The sequence below is a fragment of the Delphinapterus leucas genome, chromosome 1, assembly GCF_059928025.1.
Source record: "Delphinapterus leucas isolate spDelLeu-1000000601 "Yukka" chromosome 1, BTC_Dleu_Yukka2, whole genome shotgun sequence".
In the NCBI taxonomy this organism is placed as follows: Eukaryota; Metazoa; Chordata; class Mammalia; order Artiodactyla; family Monodontidae; genus Delphinapterus; species Delphinapterus leucas.
Genome location: NC_143129.1, coordinates 168667407 through 168689011, shown reverse-complemented (window position 1 = coordinate 168689011; position 21605 = coordinate 168667407). Strand labels below are relative to the sequence as shown.

General features: G+C 44.9%; 1 protein-coding gene across 5 annotated transcripts in view; it reads right to left on the bottom strand.

The window, feature by feature from the left end:
- Positions 1 to 3583: 3583 nt before the first annotated feature.
- Positions 3584 to 21605, bottom strand: part of PTAFR (platelet activating factor receptor) — a 38006-nt gene continuing 19984 nt past the window's right edge. For 3 of the 5 annotated variants that reach the window (XM_089897825.1, XM_022551960.2, XM_022551961.2), the window contains exon 2: positions 3584 to 7184. In XM_089897825.1, coding sequence (XP_089753951.1) covers positions 6110 to 7138 — 1029 coding nt within the window. In that variant the 5' untranslated portion in view covers positions 7139 to 7184 and the 3' untranslated portion in view covers positions 3584 to 6109. Of the gene's footprint in view, positions 7185 to 12187; positions 12439 to 20700; positions 20724 to 21605 lie in introns of those variants that run through there. The other 2 variants (XM_089897840.1, XM_022551959.2) reach the window with 2 other exon arrangements.

The following is a 21605-nucleotide window of genomic DNA, read 5'->3' as shown; positions in this document are numbered from 1 at the left end:
GGGGAAATTCTTACACTGGTCCATAGGGGAACATCTGGAAGGCTCTCCTCACGGCATCATTTGTAGAAAAGGGAGTTGAAGGCGATCTGAGTGTCCATCGCCAGGGGAATAAGTAAGTAAAATGTAGATGCACATGATGGAGGACAAGATAGATGTTTACATCAATGAACCAGATGTACACACTTTAACATGGTTACATCGCAAAAGCAATGCTGAGTGGGAAAAAAAATGAGAAACAGAATGAGGTCCATAGCCCAATTTACGTAAATCATACCTTTTATGTAAATTTTAAATGAATATGCATGAAAAATAACACTACATTTTCCAAGGGTACATAAAAGTCAAAGATATTGAACGTGCTAGAGCTACCATGGAGGATGGGACTGGAGAATGGTGATGAAGGGAAATAACATGCATTCAGATGGAAAAATGGATGTGAGAAGTGTCTTGCAAAATGGAGGTAAAAAAAAGGATCTATGCCTCTCAGTTCTACCAAGTTATTGCTATGTGGCCTTGGGTAAGTCATTTCCCTCCTTGATACTTGTTTTTCTTATCTGGAAAATAGGAAGGTATGAGCCTTCACATCCTATGTCATGAAGGGTGTCTGCAGAGGAAGTCAATGTGATAGAATGGAAAGTGCATGGCCCTTGGACATGACCCAGCTGATTGCTGTGTGGCCTTGGGGAAGCACTTTACTCTCTCAGCTTCTGTTTTAAATGAGGTGGTCTCAGGTCTCACTGAGAAGGGGACATTTGAGAAAGGTCTTGGAGGCGAGGGAGTGAGTCGTAGGGATATGTGGGGGGAAGAGTAATTCAGGCAGAGGAAAGAGTCAGTTCCAACCACAGGAAAGGACACGACGCCCCTTTCGCAGCGCCTGCCACACGGTCTGTGCTCAGCAGCTGTTGACTATTCACTCACCCCTCCCCCTCCTCTTGCAGAAATGTCAGGATCCAGGTGACCTTCTAGCTTCAGTAACAATGGCACTCTGGCTTCAGAAGCTCTTTGTAACACTGCGTTCACATATACCATCCACTGCAGGAGGGCCCTCTCTAACTGACCACAGAAGCCTCAGCCTGGAAAGAAGTCATTGCTGCTGGGGCTTCGGCCTGCATGGGGAGCACAGGAGCCCTCAGACAGCAGGGCAGACCCTTCACCAACTGCTATTCCCCTCAAGAGACCCCTACCCCAGCACACATCAAAGCTAGGACAGTACCTAGAGGGGCTTGAGTGAGGGTACAGTCAAACAGGGAGAGGAAAGAAGGGAAGCGACCCATATTTACTGAGGCAGATCTGGGTTTGAATATTATTCTGCTGCTTACTGGCTCATGTACACGTACAAATCACTGAAGCCCTCTAAGCCTCAATTCCCCCATCTGTAAAATAAGCATGAAAAATATTTCTGTACAGTAGTTGTGAGGACTCAGTGAGATAAGATTTGTGAAAGTGGCAAGCAAATATCTGGGGCTCACCAAAAAGTAGCCCTTTCCTTCTGTACCAAGTACCTGGGAGGCATCCACTGCCTTATTCAGTCAGCTCAGGTCCTTATTTATTTTATTCATTTCTGTGGGGATTGAATCACTTAACTTTCAAGGAGGGTGTGAGGTTACAGTGAGGCAGTAGACAAAAACTGTGGTTAGCATAGTTACTGGACCAAAACAGGTACTCCATAGGTATTTGTTGGATATCTAGATGGACAGGTGGATGGATGAATGGATGGATAGATGACTGGGTAGGTGGGAGGATGGCTTGCTGATAGGGAAAACATGATTTGTATTACAGAAATACCAAGTCTGCACAAAAACCAGGTGTTTTAACAAGAGGGTTTTATTATATCTGTTTGTGGCCTCAGGTCTTAAGCACAGATATAGCATAGATGAGTAAAAATAGGCATAAATGTGCCCAGTTCTAGTCAGCTGTGACCTACACTTACCACTCTTGTGTCTACGATTCATCTGGATGAGGTAAGGGGCCAGGTCTTGCCTGAGCCAGTGTTCTTTAAGTGAGATCACTGGTGGTTCCCTGGGGTCAAGGCTGAGATCAGGGGAAAATGCAGGGTGAGGACTTCGTGATGTCCAACGTGGTTGGAAATCCTGATTGGTGATGTTTCATTAAAAGAATTATAACTCAGCTTTTCCGGTAATCCTGTCACCGTTGCAAGAAGGGAGAGACACAAGTGCATTCCGCGCTATGTAACTTCTGCAATCACATGGCCCCTCTGAGCCCCATGTTCCTCTTAGTAAGATGAAGGAACTGGACCCTACCAGCTTCAAAAGGTTCTGATCCTCTGAAAATCCCTGACATCTTTTTTTAAATATGGATGCAGAACTCCAGAAAAATATATATTAAATTCCTTCCTTGTCTGTCTGTAGAGAGTCCTCTTAAACCCTTTCACAATAAGTGCATGTATACGTCAATGTGTGCTTATGCTACACCCTGGGGAAGCAGGAAGCTTTGGAGATAGACAGCTCATTTCTAGGCGTCACGTGAGAAATGTGGATACACTGATTATGATTCAGTTCCTGCAACTATACTTCGATTAAAACAAAGAAAGATTCAGTTCCTGCCCCCAGGGTAGGAAAGAATACATTGAAATGGATAAACTTCAATAGTTATTAAGGTATAAAAAAGTTGCACCTTCCCAGACCTAAAATGCTGCTAGGTCAATTAACCTGTCTAGAGGAATTCAGGAAGGCTGCCTCGAAGAGGTGTTCTGGGCTGGGTCAAAAAGAAGAGAAAGCATCTGAGAAGGTCACAACCAGGCAGAGGTCACAGGGGCAGTAAAGGTGGTTGTATTCAGAGTGGTGAGGCAATCATCAGAGCCGTAGCATGAGCTACAACCTAAAATTACCACCTCCCCTGGGCCTGGATGGGAGTGAGACCCTGGCTTGTGTGTTGGAGCAACATTCTGAGAGAAGCAAGGGGGCAATCACAAGATACCATCTCGGAACTGCCTGTCTCTTTACTGAGCACTTACTGAATGCAGACCCTGTGTACTTTATATACATAGCAATGTTTCCTAAAGTGTGCTATGCAACTTGTGGGGCATATGAGGTGACTGTAAACAGGACACCAAGAACATTTTGATTTTCTTTTTTTCTTTTTTCTTTAAATAAATTTATTTATTTTATTTTATTTATTTATTTTTGGCTGCGTTGGGTCTTCATTGCTGCACGCGGGCTTTCTCTACTTGCGGCGAGCGGAGGTTACTCTTTGTTGCAGTGCACGGGCTTCTCATTGCAGTGGCTTCTCTTGTTGCAGAGCATGGGTTCTAGGTGTGCGGGCTTCAGTAATTGTGGCTGGTGGGCTCAGTAGTTGTGGCACGCGGGCTCTAGAGCGCAGGCTCAGTAGTTGTGACGCGTGCTGTGCGGCATGTGAGATCTTCCCGGACCAGGGCTTGAACCTGTGTCGCCTGCATTGGCAGGCAGATTCTTAACCACTGCGCCACCAGGGAAGTCCCTTGATTTTAATATTTGTGTTTTGTGTTTATTTTTACCTTCTACGTGTGGCAGGTGGCATTTGTTTTCATTTACAATTTAGTTCTAAAGCATTCTTTTAAACAGGTGAAAGTTTTAAAAAGTGACTTGATTTAGAGAAATATATTTCTTGAGTAAACATACAGATGGTACATGGATATTGCAAAATTAACGAGGGGAGTACACAAACGGCTGAAATTCAAGAAACACTGTGCTTTAGCATACAAGCATTTATCTCATTCAGAACTCTTTCGGTTGCAAGTAATAGATAATCACTCAAATCAGCTTAAGCAAAATAAGAGAATGTATCCTAAAAGGGAATCTCACAAGGACCCGAAGGAAGCAGCACAGATGCTGAGCTTCGAGAAGGGCTGGGCCTGGAGGAAGGGAACCAGCAGGCCCCTGGAAGCACGGCCCCTCCTCTCTCCAGGCCCCTGCAGTCCCCCCGGTCTCTGCCTTGCTCTGCACACCTCTGTCTTCTCTCTGAGCAGAGCCGTTTTCTCTACTACATTCATGCAGGTGCCTCCCTCAACCCTGGCCCGCTGGCCACACACACACACACACACCTCTCACACACACACACACACTCACACATACACGCAGACACACACCTCACACATACACATGCGCACACACACATACACGCACGCACACACATACACACGCGCACACACACCTCACACACACATACACGCACACACATACACACGTGCACACACATACACACGTGCGCGCACACCTCACACACAAACATGCAGACACACACCTCACACACACACTCACACATACATGCAGACACACACACACCTCACACACAGACATGCAGACACACACCTCACACACACACTCACACATACATGCAGACACACACACACACCTCACACACATACACACGCAGACACACACACCTCACACACACACACCTCACACACAGACATGCAGACACACACACCTCACACACACACGCAGACACACACACACAGCTCCAGAGTTTAAATGTGTTCCGGTAAGTGGCCTGCAGAGCCTGAAAGAGCATCCCTGAATCTTGCTGCTTATTCCCAAGCGAGAACCTGACTGGCTCCACTAGAGACAGACGCTCACCTCTCATCCCTTCAGCTCCTATCGGAGGGTCGGGGGAACAAATTCTCAGAAGACGGGAGAATCTGGGATGAGCAGTCAGCCTGACCTAGAGGTATCTGCTCCTCATAACTCTATGAGGTAGGAAATTCAGTTCACAGGCCCTGGGCAGGAAGTGACAAAGCCACAGCTTGAACCTGGGTCTGTGTGACACCGAAGTTCAAGTCCGCTGCACTAGCCACCTAGTCACCACCTGCTAAGTCCAGCCCACAACTGCCACCCCAGACCCAAGCAGGTCTCTGGCCCATTGGGAGGCATTTATCAAAATCAGCCCAGTATGCGGGAAACGAGGATCCCAGCTTTGTGGGGTCACTGGCTGGAAGGGAAGACGATTTCTGGAAACCAGGGAAGGCTCCTCCTAGCCCCTGGGTCTGAGGCTGTCAGGTTCACACTGCAGGTGCTCAGGGTGAGAGAGGAGGCTCAGGCATCTAGAACTCCTCAAGAGAAGTTTTCACCTCTCTTCTGCACCCAGAACTCAAAGTGCCTGCCTGCCCTTGGGATTCTAGTTGCTCTTCTCAGCTCGTGGCAGCTAAGTCAGAGGGGCCTCTCAGAAGGTGAGGTGGGGAGGGGAGCTAAGGACTCCTTCCACTCTGGAGGCCTTCCTGCAGGCACTTCTCAGCCTAACTGCCCTTTCCCACGGAAGCCTCTGGGCATCGCAGTGGCCTGGAGGGCCCCAATTTGGCTTTGAGGGGACTTTGCCCACCCACAGTGGGTGGCTGTGCTGCAGGAGTTACTTCTTCAGGGTCCCTTGTTGAGACAGAAGGTGGATGTGGGTGTTGTGTCTCTCCCGCTGTCCCAGAGCTGCCCCAGGCCTGAGGTGAGGCCTGTGCAGAAACACACATCTGCCCCAGGAGACAGGCTCCCCATCCTAGCTTTCGGTCTATGCATGTTTTATCTTCTCTGGTCATCACTCAATACAGGTTGTTGCATGACTCGGGAGAAGGTTCCACCAAGCCACTTCCCCTGAGAAGTGCCACAAAGACCTTGTGCCTTTAGGTAGAGACTGGGTGGCACCATCCTAGCTTAAAAGTCTATCCCAAAGATGGTGCCACACAGCGAGGGGAGCATCCCTTTTCCAAAACCCCTTCTCTGACTTTTTAGTGATAAAGGGAGTGGTTGCCCAAAACTTTAGGACTTACTCATTTGGGACTGCTGTCCTGGTAGGATGAACTGGGTGGCTCAGTGTCAACCCCCAAGGACTGCCCCTGGCCCTGACATTCCTTCCAGAGCTGTCAGACTCAGGCGCTCGGGATGAGGTTACCAACCAAGGTTATTATGGCATGTGCCCAAAGGTGGCTGAAAGGGCTCATTCAAGTTCTGGATTTCCCAGCAGTCTGGCTCTACCCAGCATCGACACCTTGGTGAGGTAGCCTCCATACCTAATGGGCCACCAATGCCCAGGGAGCAGATGCCAGGGCCACATCAGACACCCCTTCCTCCCCCAGGTCACTCCATGATGTCCATGGAGGATAAGCCTCTGGGCTCCAAACAATCCGGGCCTAATCTTTGAGGGAATTGACAGGGACGTGTTTGAGCGGCATGACCACTTCGGTGCCTGTCTCCATGGTGGCCCGGGAGCATTTCCGGCTGCTGCGCATACTGTAGAACTTCTCCGTTAGGTGCTTACGGAAATTCTTGGTGAGGAAACAGTAGATGATGGGGTCTAAGACACAGTTGGTACTAAGGAGGCAGAGAGTGACCTGATGTGCATCGTTAATAGCCTGGTGGGAGTTGCTGTTCTGGAAGCCCAGCTCAGCCAGGGTCCAGGGCAGCTGTACAATGTGGTGGGGCACAAAGCAGATAATGAACACAGCCAGCACCGTGCAGACCATCCAGAGCGCTCGGCACTTGATCTCTGCGTTGCGCTGCATCTGCATCGGCTGCGTGAGCAGCGTGACGATGATGACCAGGTTGCAAACGAGGATGATGAGGAAGACGAGGAAGAAGCTGCACACGAGGAAGACGTGGATGATGAGGACTGGGATTCTGCCCTTCTCGTAGTGCTCAAAGCAGCGTGTGATGTTGCCTGAGCCCGTCTTGTTGGGCACTGTGTTGGTGGAGTCCAGGATGAGGTAGTAGGATGCAGCGGCCACAATGGCCACCCAGATGATCAGGGACAAAATGATGCCACGCTTGCGGGTGGTGACCTGAACGGTCTTGATGGGCCGTGTTACAGCCTGGAAGCGGTTATAAGTGATGACGGCCAAAAAGGCCACTGAGCAGTAGGTGTTAATGAAGAAGAAGCAGCCAGCGAGGTTGCACAGGAATTCAGGAAGAATCCAGTTGCCCTCGTTGTAGTAGTAGATGATCCACAGGGGCAGGGTGACCAGGAAGAGCAGGTCAGCCATGGTGAGGTTCACCATGAAGATCTTTATCTCATTGAATTTCTTGGAAGGGTACAGGTGGGCAAAGACCCACAGCACATAGCTGTTGGCGAGGACCCCCAACACAAAGATGATGCTGTAAAAAATTGGGAAGAGGGTGTATCGGAACTCAGAATCCACACGAGAGGAATCATTTGCCTCCATCACGGTGGGCTGGAGTGGGCAGCTGGTTATAGGATCCTACCTGTGCCTGGAAGACCACACAGAGATTCTGGTTAATGAAGGGCTAACAAGGGACCATCCGATTTACTCAGTTCCAAGACTCCCATTTTGCACATTTTAAACACTCTAAAATTGGTGGCATTTTCCAATTAATTGGCATTTTTTTCTTCCTACATAAAATAATGGTGTTTTTTTTTAAATGAATGGCCTCTGACATTCAATAAAATCAGTGGCAGTTCAGTTTCTTTTCTCTTGTTCCATTTAAAAATATACTTTTTTATTCTTTAGCTTGTTTTGACTTAGAGTTTTAGATAATCTATTCCTGGTGATGAAACAGATGGAAATCAAATTTTTTTTAATTTAAATTCTATGGTTTTTAATTTCTGACAAAATTTGAATATTGTTCTATTGATGAAATTTGAGATAAAAATTTTGATGGTAAAATGCCTTATGTTAAAAAATAATTCACATGCCCATACAAAATCTAGAAAATACACAGATGTATATTAGAGTCACCCAGAGAATGAAATAGTAGCTATATATTAGAAAGAATGAGTTAGATCTGATTGTACTGCCATGTAAAGTTGTCCCTGGATAATATTGTTAAGTAAAACAAAACAAAACAAAAAAGTTGGTATGACCCCGTTATGTACTTGTATATGATATAGAAAATGATCTAGAAGGATACCCCTCAAAGCAATGACAGTGGTGAAACCTCTGGAAAGGTGAGGTGGGCTTGGTGGGAAGTATAATTACCTTACTTTTTTTGTTTGTTTAAACATTTTAGGAGTGTGCATTGCTTTAGTAATTAAAAATTTTTAAGTATAATTTTAAAAGAAAAGTATACAGTGGAGAAGCCCAATAGACAATACTTTAACCAAGTAAACAAGAGTAGCATCATCATTAGTAAGACATGTCAACATCATGTACCCCTGGTACGATGTACTGACAACGACACAACACCACTTCTGTGGTATTCTTGCCAAAAATGCATAATCTCAATTTAGCCATGAGAAAACATCAGACAAAGCCAAATTGTGCAACATTCCACAAAATGACTGATCAACAGCGTCAGGGTCACAAAAGACAAGGAAAGACTGAGGAACTATCATAGATCAGAGGATGTAAAGGAGACATAGGACAACTAAGTGCAAAGTGGGATCCTGGATTGTACCCGGGAACAGAAATATTGTTAGGGGAAAACTGGTGAAGTTCAAATAAGGTCTATAATTTAGATAATACTGTAAACATGTTCATTTCCTGGTTTTGATCATTGTACTATGGTTTTATAAATTGAGAATGTTGGGTAAAGGGCATATAATGAACTCTTTGTACTATTTTGCAACTTTTTTGAAGGCCTAATATTATTTCAAAACAAAAAGGTGTTTGTTTTAAGTACAGTTGACCCTTGAACAACACAGGTTTGAACTGTGTGGGTCCACTTATACATGGATTTTTTTTTGATTGATACAATACAATACAACACTACACGACCCATGGTTGGATGAATCCACAGATATGGAACCCCACAGAAGGAGAGACAACTGTAAAGTTATAAGAAGATTTTCAACTGCGGGGAGGGTGGCGCCCCTAATGTTCAAGATTCAACTATATATGAAAGAAGATTAAAAGTAGCTATAATCGCACTACCCAAAGTCTGGTTCATTTTCAACAGTTCTTTGTCCCCATCCACTGTCCAGAAAAACCAGTTCCTCCCTCCCCTCTTGTCCCTCCCACTATGTTGCCATCACGTGAGCCTGGAAGCCCCTCTTATGTTTGTGTTGCAGCTGAGGGGGATGGGATGGCAAGAGACTCAGGATTAAGCAAGGCCCAAGGTTCATCATATATCATAGTAGAGTGAAAAGAGCGGGGAATAGGCAGTGAGAAGCAAGGAAGACAATTAACACTTAAGAGCATCTCTTTTGGAGCCAGGCACCCTGCTCAGTGCTTCCACACGCACTACCTCCTTTGAGTCTCGCAAAAGCCCTTTGAGATAGGAAGTAAGATCCCCACTTTACAGAATAGGAAACGGAGTATAGGGTGGTTATGTGACTTCTCCAAGGTCACACAGCATTAAGGGATGTAGCCAGGATCTCAAATCTAGCTCTGTCTTCATATGTTCATACATACATTCAACCAAAAATATTTCTGAGCACCAACTGCGTGTCAGGCTCACTGCCAAACACAGGAGAGGCAGGGTGAACAGGACCGACAGGACCCTGCCTTCAGGGAACTTAGAGTCTCGTGGGGGCGATAGACAAAAGCAGTGTAAACAAACATAGCTCTATACAAAGAAAATAGGGTGCTGACATGGAGAAGAAAACAGAGATCTATTTTTTTAAATATAAATTTATTTATTTATTATTGATTTATTTATTTTTGGCTGCATTGGGTCTTTGTTGCTACACACGGGCTTTCTCTAGTTGTGGCGAGCGGGGGCTACTCTTCTTTGCAGTGAGCGGGCTTCTCATTGCAGTGGCTACTCTTGTTGTGGAGTACGGGCTCTAGGCACGTGGGCTTCAGTAGTTGCAGCACATGCGCTCGGTAATTGCGGCTCACGGGCTCTCGAGGGCAGGCTCAGTAGTTGTGGCACATGGGCTTAGTTGCTTTGTGGCATGTGGGATCTTCCCCGACCAGGGATCAAACCCGTGTATCCTGCATTGGCAGGCGGATTCTTAACCACTGCGCCACCAGGGAAGTCCCAAGATATCTACTTTGAAAGGAGGTGACATTTCCATTGAGGCCTGAAAGAAGAACCTAGGAAGAGAGTTCCAGGCAGAGGGATCTGCATGAGTCTAGCACTATGGCAGGAAAGAGATTGGCAGGTTCCAGGAACTGGAAAAAAGGCCACCTGATGGCCCTTGCCCTGACCTCTGGCTGCCACTCCACCCTCATCTTATGCCACCTTCTCACCAGGTTCCAGCCAAAATGGACTTCCCAGGTGGGTCTTCAAACTCACCCAGAACTCTCCTGCTTCAGCCTGCACACATACCATGCCACTGCCTTGAACATGCTTCCCTATCCACACCCCACTGCCACCTGGCCAACTCCAACTCATGTTTCAGACCTTAGCTGAATTTCACTTCTTCAGGGAGGTCTTCAATGACCTCCAGGTCAGGTCAGGTCCCATCTCAAAGCTCCCTATACTTCTTCTTAAATCTTAGCACAATTGTAATCGTATTCATGTTTGTATGATCGTTTCACACTCTCCCACTTGACTGTGAGCACTGGCAGATCAAGGACCTTGTCTGCCTAATCAACACTATTCCCAGCACCATGAATCAATAAATAAAAGGAATGGGTAATAAGCCTTGTTAATTACACCCACCCCTTAGGGAGCCCCAGAACAGCGGAAACACTTGAAGAAGTCTATAGATACTTACAGGTGAGTTTAAAGAAACCACTGGCTGTAATTAGAATTTTTCTCTTGATTGAGAAAAATTTTGTTCTTTGTTCTATTTAGTGTATGGTGATGGTTTGTCTATGTTAATTAAATAAATGTACGTTCAATTATTCCAAGAAATCATTGCGATTCCTTTAAAAACAAAAAACTCACCCTCAAGTTGCATTGTGAATTACATAGTTGATTTGAATTACATACTTTTATTCTGCTTCCTCAGCAGCAAATTGCTAGCTTCTACTCAGCTGGGATCTTTTCCACTCCTAAAGATGACCCTGCCATCTGATCCCAAAGGCGTAAGACAATAACTCTCAAAGGGTGGTCCATGTAAATGAGGGATGAGAGAGGAGGTCTATCTCTGAAAACTTTCAGGGAATCCATGAGGTCAAAATGATCATCATAATAATACCAAGACATTATTTATTATTTGTCTTCTTCACTGAGTTGACTGACATTTGCGCCGACAGTACAAAAGGGTGAGCAAAACTGCTGGCTCCTTAGCACCAGTCAAGGCAGGGACACCAAACTATCATAGGAGTCATATCCTTCACAGCTATGCATTCAGTGTAAAAAAAAAAAAAAGCCAATTTCACTTTATTTTTTATTATTTTTTTTAATAAATTTTAAAATTCTTATTATTTTTGGCTGCATTAAGTCTTTGTTGCTGGACACAGGCTTTCTCTAGTTGTGGCAAGCGGGGGCTACTCTTTGTTGCAGTGAGCGGGCTTCTCATTGCGGTGGCTTCTCTTGTTGTGGAGCACGGGCTCTAGGCACGCGGGCTTCAGTAGTTGTAGCACATGGGCTCAGTAGTTGCGGCTCGAGGGCTCTTCCCGGACTAGGGCTCGAACCCGTGTTCCCTGCATTGGCAGATGGATTCTTAACCACTGCGCCACCAGGGAAGCCCAGTACACATCCTTTTAATAATCTGTGTATCGGAATGGGAAATACACATGAAACATCTCTGCTGCAAACTGGAGTAGAGTGGTTGTCTTCAGAAAAAGACCCAATGCCATTGTTTGAGTTGTGAGCTGAGCTGTTTTTTGGATCATCATTATCACTTGAAAAAATGACTGGCAAACTATGGCTTTTCAGAGACTTGGGTATCTGGCAGACTTTTTTCTCAAAAAGTCCCTATAGAAATAAAGCGATCCTGTCACTTCAAGTAAAACCGATGATGGGATTTTGCTGCCATGATTAAAATTTGAACTTCCAAGAAAATATTAAAATGTTTGGAAAATCTGTATCTTCCAGCACGAGCTTGACAGCTTTCCAATATCCAAAGAATTTTCTGATGAGATTGGTAGTGATATTAATTAATACAATTGTTTGATATCTTATAATGAAAAGTCAATATCTGGAAGACCTGTATATCTCAGTGAACCAATATTTTCCAAATGAGGAAAGCATGATGTTTCAAAATTACATAGAGGTAAAAGATTCAAAGGGCAAGATAGACCAATACATTGCCTTGTTCACGGATGACAAAAAGTTTGTTGATATGATTCAGTATACATTGCAACTAACTTTTAAGAAACTACCATTTGTGGAGTTCTGATGTAGAATCAAAGAAGAGTATCACCAATTATCTGAAAAAGCCATTAAAATATTCCTCCCTTTACAAATACACATACCTCTGTGTGAGGGCAGATTTTCTTCATATACTTTAACCAAAACAACGTATCACAATAGACTGAGTGCAGAAGTGAATATGAGAATCCAGCTGTCTTCTATTAAACCCAACATTAAAGAGATGGGGAAAAAAAAATGTAAATCAATGTTACTCTTCTCCTGAAATTGTTTATGTTTTGAAAACTTTAGTTATTTTCCACTAAAAGCATTATTTATGTTAACATGAAACGAGTTTATTATTGGTTTTTACATTTAAAAACAAAAATTTTTAGAATGTCTTAGTTTTCATTTTGAAGACGGTAAATATTGGTAGGTATACCCATGTAAACAAAAGTTCTCTGGGGCCCTCAATAATTTTTAAGAATATAAAGAGATCCTGAGGCCAGAAAATTTGAAAATCAATGCTCCACAGTCTCAGTTCACCACCCCGCCCCGTCCCCCCATTTCCTTTGAGCCTAAGACGCCCATTCATCTGGGACTGGCCTTGTTTCTTTTTCCTGCTGGACCCTCGTGCCTTAGGGGACCCTGTTCCTGGGGCCTGAGAGGCGGGGGTGGGGAGCAGCCCACAGCTGGGAGGTGTGTGGTGCTCACTCTGGGTCTTTGAGGAAGTCACATCCCTATCCACCCCCAACACCCTATCCCCACCCCTAAGTAAGTCCTGTCCTCTTCTTGGGTTTAGGCTCCAGCACAGTGGAGTAGAGACAACTGTCCTCCAGAAACTGTCCTTCTCCAGGCAAAGGACTCCACTCAGGACATCCTCCTGGTCCCTGCCCCTTATGCCACCCCTGCCCAGGCCTGTTGAGAAAGTCTTCCCATGAGGATCAGGATTTGAATAAGTCTCATGACGTGCTCACCTGGGTACAAAATTTAAGGGAGCGCCAAAAACCTCAGTAATCAAGATAAATAATATTTGGATGCAATCATTTGAAGAATCAAAATCAGTATTACTGATGCTTCCTTTTGCCCCAGGCTCTAATACGGCCCTGCCTGGCACTATTATGATCCTGTCTTCATTTAAACTTTTGGTATTTTGTTCATCATGGATTTCGAGGGGTTTGGGGTGGGTTTTTTTGGTATTAATTGATTTTAAAAAAAAATAGTCTCACCATGTGAATGGGGCACACACAGAATAGCCCAGCTCACCCATTCAGTCACTCATTCGTGCCTTCTCTGGACAATCTCACTGCTGCTGGCCTGGGCAGAGTCCTGAGGCTTCTGAGAACAGACCTCGTCTTTGTCCTTCAGTGGCTCACAGGCCATTTCGCGAGAGAGAGATTCAGAAATAGATAGGTGCTTAGTGTTAGGATGGTGGAGGTTCTAGATGTCAGGGTCATTCTGAGTGTGCCCGTGACCCAGACCTGACGGTCAGGAACGACTCCTGCTTATGCTGAAGGAAGACAAGGAGTTAGCCAGATGCAGCTGGGAGAGAGGAAGACGCCTGGAAGAACAGGAGAGGATGTGCCTTGTTCTCAGGGAACTTGAGAAGTTTGGTTTGGCTAAAACTTAAAAGGTGGGTGGGGTGGTGGTAAGGAGAGACAGGACCTACAAAGCAAGCATCAGTCAACTGAAGTAGAGTCTTTCATACTAGGCTAAAGGAGTTTGTATGTGATTCTGCTGGAAATGGGGAGTCATTGAAGGATGTGGAGTTTCAGGTTTGTGGAATATGGCTTTGACTGTCGTGTACAGAATGAATTGGAGGGGCCTCAGGTCAGAGGCAGGGAGATAACAAAGAGATAACTGCAACTGTCCAGAGCACCAAAGGGAAGCTTGGAACATGGCAGGGAGGATGGAAATGGATGGCTGTGAGAATGATTTGGGAGATGGAATGGACAGAACTTAGAGATGCATGGGATAGTGGTTGAGAGAAAGGGAGGAGACACGGATGGCCAGGTTTTCTGGCCCAGATGAATGGAGCTGGGTGGTGTCTGTCTTCACTGAGATGACACTGAGGAGGAAGAGTGTGGGGCATAGAGGATGAACTTCGTAGGGGCCATATCACAGGTGGAGTGCCTGAGAAACACCCAGGAGGATCCAGGGTTAAACCCTGAAGAGCCCAACATTAAAAGAGAATGGACTTCCCTGGCAGTCCAATTGTTAAGACTCTGCACTTCCCTTTCGACAAAATTCAACACCCATTTATGATAAAAACCCTCCAGAAAGTAGGCATAGAGGGAACCTACCTCAACATAATACAGGCCAAATATGACAAACCCACAGCCAACATCATTCCAATGGTGAAAAACTGAAACCATTTCCTCCAAGATCAGGAAGAAGACAATGTTGTCCACTCTCACCACTATTATTCAACATAGTTTTGGAAGTCCTAGCCATGGCGATCAGAGAAGAAAAAGAAATAAAAGGAATCCAAATCAGAAGAGAAGAAGTAAAACTGTCACTGTTTGCAGATGACATGACACAATACATAGAGACTCCTAAAGATGCCACCAGAAAACTACTAGAGCTTATCAATGAATTTGGTAAAGTAGCAGGATACAAAATTAATGCACAGAAATCTCTTGCATTCCTATACACTAATGATGAAAAATCTGAAAGAGAAATTAAGGAAACACTTCCATTTACCACTGCAACAAAAAGAATAAAATACCAAGGAATAAACCTACCTAAGGAGACAAAAGACCTGTATGCAGAAAACTATAAGACACTGATGAAAGAAATTAAAGATGATAAAAACAGATGGAGAGATATACCATGTTCTTGGATTCTTGGAAGAATCAACATTGTGAAAATGACTATACTCCCCAAAGCAATCTACAGATTCAATGCAATCCCTAACAAACTACCAATGGCATTTTTCACAGAAATAGAACAAAAAATTTCACAATTTGTATGGAAACACAAAAGACCCCAAATAGCCAAAACAATCTTGAGAAAGAAAAACGGAGCTAGAGGAATCAGCCTCCCTGACTTCAGACCATACTACAAAGCTACAGTAATCAAGACAATATGGTACTGGCACAAAAACAGAAATATAGATCAATGGAACAGGATAGAAAGCCCAGAGATAAGCCCACGCACATATGGTCACCTTATTTTTGTTAAATGAGGCAAGAATATACAATGGAGAAAAGACAGCCTCTTCAATAAGTGGTGCTGGGAAAACTGGACAGCTGCATGTAAAAGAATGAAATTAGAATACTCCCTAACACCATACACAAAAATAAACTCAAAATGGATTAAAGACCTAAATGTAAGGCCAGACACTATAAAACTCTTAGAGGAAAACATAGGCAGAACACTCTATGACATAAATCACAGCAAGATCCTTTTTGACCCACCTCCTAGACACATGGAAATAAAAACAAATGGGACCTAATGAAACTTCAAAGCTTCTGCACAGCAAAGGAAACCCTAAGCAAGATGAAAAGACAGTCCTCAGAATGGGAGAAAATATTTGCAAATGAAGCAACTGACAAAAGATTAATCTCCAAAATTTACAGGCAGCTCATGCAGCTCAGTATCAAAAAAACAAACAGCGCAATCCAAAAATGGGCAGAAGACCTAAATAGACATTTCTCCAAAGAAGATATACAGGTTGCCAACAAACACATGAAAGAATGCTCAACATCACTAATCATTAGAGAAATGCAAACCAAAACACAATGAGGTATCACCTCACACGGGTCAGAATGGCCATCATCAAAAAATCTACAAACAATAAATGCTAGAGAGGGTGTGGAGAAAAGGGAACCCTCTTGCACTGTTGGTGGGAATGTAAATTGATACAGCCACTATGGAGAACAGTATGGAGGTTCCTTTAAAATCTAAAAATAGAACTACCATACAACCCAGCAATCCCACTACTGGACATATACCCTGAGAAAACCATAATTCAAAAAGAGTCATGTACCACCATGTTCATTGCAGGTAGGAACAGGATGGTCAAGATGGAGGAGGAGGACCAGGGGACCACCACGCAAGACCTGACAGAAGAAAGTTTCAAGAGTGTGGCAGCAAGTGGCCAACGGTGTGAAAAGCCTCAGCGAGATCCAGCACAATGAAGACAGGAAAGCAAACATTGCACAGGGCCACTCAGAAATCTATCTCCCTGATCAGACGGACAGTAGTTTCCTAAGTATGCGTTCAGGAGTGAATGAGAGGCAAGGAAGTGGAATGTCAAATTCTCGTTCGAGAAGCTGAATTAAGCAAATAAAGGCTGTGTGTGGACCTTGTGTGTATCTTGATTTAAACAAACTAACTGTAAAATATATATATATATATATATATTTGTTAGGCACCTGGGAGAACTCAAACACAAAGTATCAGATGGAATTAAGAAATCGATGCTGGGAATTCCCTGGCAGTCCAGTGGTTAGGACACAGCACTGGTCGGGGAACAAAGATCCCGCAAGCTGCAAGGCACAGCCAGAAAAAAAAAGAAAAGAAATTGATGCTAATTTTGTGAGGCTGTGATCGTGATATATTGGTTATATACTTTTAGATTTTTAATTCCTTATTTATTATACACACATACTGAGGAATTTATAGGAAGGATTACACAATATCTCAGTTTTGCTTTAAAATATTCCAGGAAAAACATGCCGGTGTGCTAATCTCAAGTGAGAAGCAGCTTCCCAGGAACCCAACCTGAGACAATGTGTACTCAGGTCCTTCCGAACCCAGAGCCTCCCCAGTCCACACGGCCCTCACAGGAGGCCCAGCAGAGGTAGGCCTCTTCCTTCCAGATACTGGACCAGAATCAGTGTGGACGTCTTGGGCAGAACCCCTTTGCCAGTAGCCTCGTCCTTGGTGCCTCCAATACCCACCACCCAGGCCCTTCCTACTTCTGCTGCCTTCTCTCCAGTCACAGGTCCCCAGGTGACTCCCACTCCCTTGGCCCTCATCCCAAACATAATGCCCAGATGTCCCTTTGCATCAATAGAACCCTTGAAATCACCCAAATCGTAACCAGCCTAGCCTCCTCTGGGTCTGGGGGCTCATACATCCACGCCTTCATTCATGCTCCCCTCCCTCTCTCTGCCCAGCTGACTACTGATCATCCTTTAAGGCTGTTCAGTCCTCCTTTCCTCCAGGTAGTTTTTCCTAAGCCTCTCAGACTCTTTCACATCCTGCCTCTCCCCCAAGACCCGGTTAAGTGCCCATCCCCTGGGCTCCCAAAGCTCACTGAAATTGCCTGTGTGTGTCCTCCTGCCACTAGGCCTTAGCTTCTTGAGGAATGAGCCCATGTCCATTCATTCACCTGACATCCTGCTGACTGCCCGGCACTGTGTTGGGGACACTGCGGGAATAAAACAGGCAAGATTCTGGCCCTTGAGGAGCTTATACTCTAGTCATAGAAAACAGACAAAAATAAGTACAGAGATAAATGAACAAGGTAATTTCAAATTGTGATGAATTCAATAAAAGAAATAAAAATAGTGACATGATGAAGATTGGATAGAGGGCTACTTAAAATAGAGTGACCAGGGAAGGCTTCTCGGAGGAGGTGACATATAAATGAAACTAGAGGCAGATATACCATGAAGCCAAGGAATTAAGCCTTAAGACCTCTTCCTAGGCCTTGTTCCTAATTGTATATTTATAATTTTGTGTCTCTTAAAGAGGGGCCCACATATTGTATAAGCTTCAGAGTCCTACAAAACCTGTGTCTTCCCCTGGCTAAAATCTAAAACGTGAAAAGGAACAAGTCAAGAGAAAATCTAGAAGAAGCATATTCCAGGCAAAGGGTATCATGTGCAAAGGGCCTGCAGTGGGAATAAGTTCATCATATTCTGAGCTAAAAATAAATGTGTCACGTTCAGGGAACTGAAGGGTCAATGTCCCCAGAGAAATGGGAAGAGTAAGATGAGATCTGAGGGCAACAGACCCCAAATCCCTCCTACGCCATGGTAAGGAGTTTGGGTTTTATTCTATAAACATCAGAGGGCCGCTGGACTATGTCAAGCACATGAGCAGCAGGATCTCTCTCTCCAGCTGCTGGGCAGAGAATAGAGGGTAGGGGACAAGAGTGGAAGCAGAGAGACGATGTCAGAGGCAAGAGATGGTGGTGACTTGGACCAGAAAGTAGCATTTCCAATTCCTCTCTCCATCCCCAGCACCCAGCACAAGCTTGGCCAGAGTAGGAGCTTAACAAACATTTGTCTAGTGAACAAATATCTAGCAACTAGCAAGATTGACTCTTTTGTGAGGGCTGCAAGAGGGCTGACCCAAGAAGATGGTAGAGGCCTGATCTCTCCAGTGACAAAAGAGCACCAGTGGCTGCCTGCTCCCCAGAGCAGCCTCCAGGCAAGGCAGAGTGAGCCCTCTACAACCTCATTTATTCAAAGTGTGGTCCCTGCACCAGCAGCAGCAACAACACCTGTGAGCTTGTTAGAAATGTAGAACTTGACTCTACCTCAGGCCTGCTGTTTCAGCATCTGTATTTTAACAAGATTCTCCGGTGATTCACGCGCACACTGAATTTTGAGCAGTGCTGTGCCTCCACACGCTGTCAGCCACATACTTGCCTGTTCTAACACCTTCCATGGCTCCCCATTGCCCAGGACCAAGTGCAAGCTCCTTCCCCATCTCATCTCCCACCAGCCTCTACTACCACTCACCCTCTACTCCAGCCACAATGAACTTCTTGCTGCTTCTCTAAAAACTATTTCTCCTCAAACCTCTGTGCCTTTGCACATGTTGTGGCCCCTACTGAGAATGCCTTTTGCCTATTGCTTTACCTAGCAAAATCTTACTCATCTTTGAAGACCTGATCTAAAGAGTGCTTCCTCCGGGACACCTTCTCTCTTTGCCCCAGGCAGAATGAGTTGCCTCCTTCTCTGGGTTGCCATGGCACTGGGCACATTCCTCAGCATAGCATCTGACACTGTATGTTGTAAATATTGATCTCTGTGCCTTTCCTCGCCAGGCTGAGAGCTTCTTGAGGGCAGAGACTAGATCATTTTTATCTCTTTATCTTCAGTGTCAGACATTAAAGACTGAATGAATGAATGACCAAGCCCTGACAATTATTCAGAGGAAACTAGTATGAAGGAAAGGTGTCCAGTCTCTCTGGGGGGAAAAGGCAGGGTAGGGAAAAGGCCTCTGGAGTCAGAAAGACCTGGGTTCTTAACTGGCTCTGCCATTTACTTGCTGTGTGACCTTGGGCAAGTTACTTCACCTCTCTGAGCTTCAGTTTCTTCATCTGCAAAATCTTATAAGCCAAACAATGTTTCCAAAGATAAGCATGCAAAGTAGCCACAAATGGCCAGGACTTCCTCTCACTATTGGCCCAGTCACTTGGAGCCAGGGGAGGGGACTGTGGATCACCAGTGACCCCAGGGACTCTAACCCACATACTGGCTTTCCTGCCAGCTCCGGACAGGGTGTTGGGCTAATGCCAACAAAGCTTTCAACGCCTCAGGAAGGGAAGGAGCATTTGGAGGGAGAAGGAAGAGGTGACTCAGACCACTCAACTTAATACGTGGGCAGGGCTCCCTGATGGATCAAGGCCGGGCAGCAGGCCCAGGCCCAGCATTTAGCTGGGGGGTGGGCTAGGGGGGCATAAATATTTATGGAGACAAGAAGAATTCTACCATCTGTATCTCCCACCCTCTGCCCTGCAGAGTATTCAGTCCCAACTCCCACTGACTGCCATTCCCATACTGTCTGCAAACAATCCCAGCCCCTTAGGGGACCTAGAGAAAGGGCTCCCATCCTCAGCTGGACAGAGGGACCACTGAGATCTGGGCAGAAGGAATTATGTGCTGATTACTTCCCCAGTGTGGACTGTGGGTTGGGACGTTGGGTTTACCAGTCAGACTGGCCCCTAACATTTATGGGGCCATTTGGGGTCAAAAGTACAAATGTCTAAATATTTATAAGCTATAAATCAGTCATATCTAACTTCATGCACATTCCATGAATCAGCAGCTCCTCGCAGCCTGGCAAGCCTGGGAGCATGGGAGGGGCACTGGCTCCAAATGGGCACTTCCTCAGGGATCCAAGGACTCCGTGCTCTGTGGGGGAGGGCATGACTGGAGGGGAGCCAGAGCCAGCCCACCTAAGCTCAGGGCACTGGGCATCATTCACTGATTAAATGAACAGACACCTCTTACCCATGATCGTATTTCCTCCTCAAATCAGCCTTGCAAGGTGAGTTTTACAAAATGCCCATTTTTCCAGCAAAAAAAGTGAGGTCAGAGAAGGAAACAGACTTGTCCACAGTCACATAGCTGGGAAGTGGCCAGTGAGATTTTGAACTCCAAGGCCCATCCTGTCTCTCCCAGGCCGAGCTGTGGCCCCTGGTGGAAGCAAACGACTCCTTGGCCAACTCATCCACTCACAGACCTGTCCTATTGCCTGAGAACAGGCGCTTCAGAGGCTGCAAGGCCCCGGGAAGAGTTGCCTTCGACCTGGGGCCCTGCTTTTACCTTTGCTCCCCAAAGTGGGGAATTGAACAGGGCAAAGGCAGGGGAGGGACTGCTCTGCATTCATCTAACTCCTGCCAGGCAGCGTTGAAGCTGGAATCAAATCCTGGTTCAAACATTAAACTCACCCCATGACTCTGTGTCTCTGTCTCTTCACTGGTAAAATGAGGATTTAAAAATGGGCCTAAGAGAAAAGGAAATTAAGAAAGTAATCTCATTTATGATACCATCAAAAAGAATAAAATACTTAGGAATAAACTTAACCAAGGAGGCAAAAAACTTGTACACTGAAAACTACAAAATATTGCTGAAAGGAATTAAAGAAGACACAAATAAATGGAAAGACATCCTGCGGTTATGGATTGGAAGACTTAATATTGCTAAAATGTCCATACTACCCAAAGTGATCTACAGATTCAATGCCCTATTAAAATCCCAATGGCATTTTTTGTAGAAATAGAAAAAATAATCCTAAAATTCATAAGGAATCTCAAAGTACCCCCAGGAGTCAAAACAATCTTGAGAAAGAAAAACAAAGCTGGAGGCCTCACACTTAATGATTTCAAAACATATTACAAAGTACAATAATCAAAAAAATTTGGTATTGACATAAAAACAGACATGAAGACCAACGGAACACAATAGAGAGCCCAGAAATGAATCCCTACATACATGGTCAAATGATCTTTGACAAAGGTGCCAAGACTACACCATGAGGAAAGGATAGTCTCTTCAACAAATGGTATTTGGAAAACTGGATATCCACATGCAAAAGCATGAAGATGGACCCTTATCTTAAACCACATACAAAAATTAACTCAAAATGGATTAAAGACCTAAACATAAGACTGGAAACTATAAGATTCCTAGAGGAAAACCTAGAGGGAAATCATCATGACATTGGAATTGGCAATGATTACTTGGGTATGATACCAAAAGCACAGGTAACAAAAGGAAAAATAGACATTTGGAACTATATCAAACTTAAAAACTTCTGTGCAGTAAAGGAAACAATCAACAGAGTAAAAGCCAA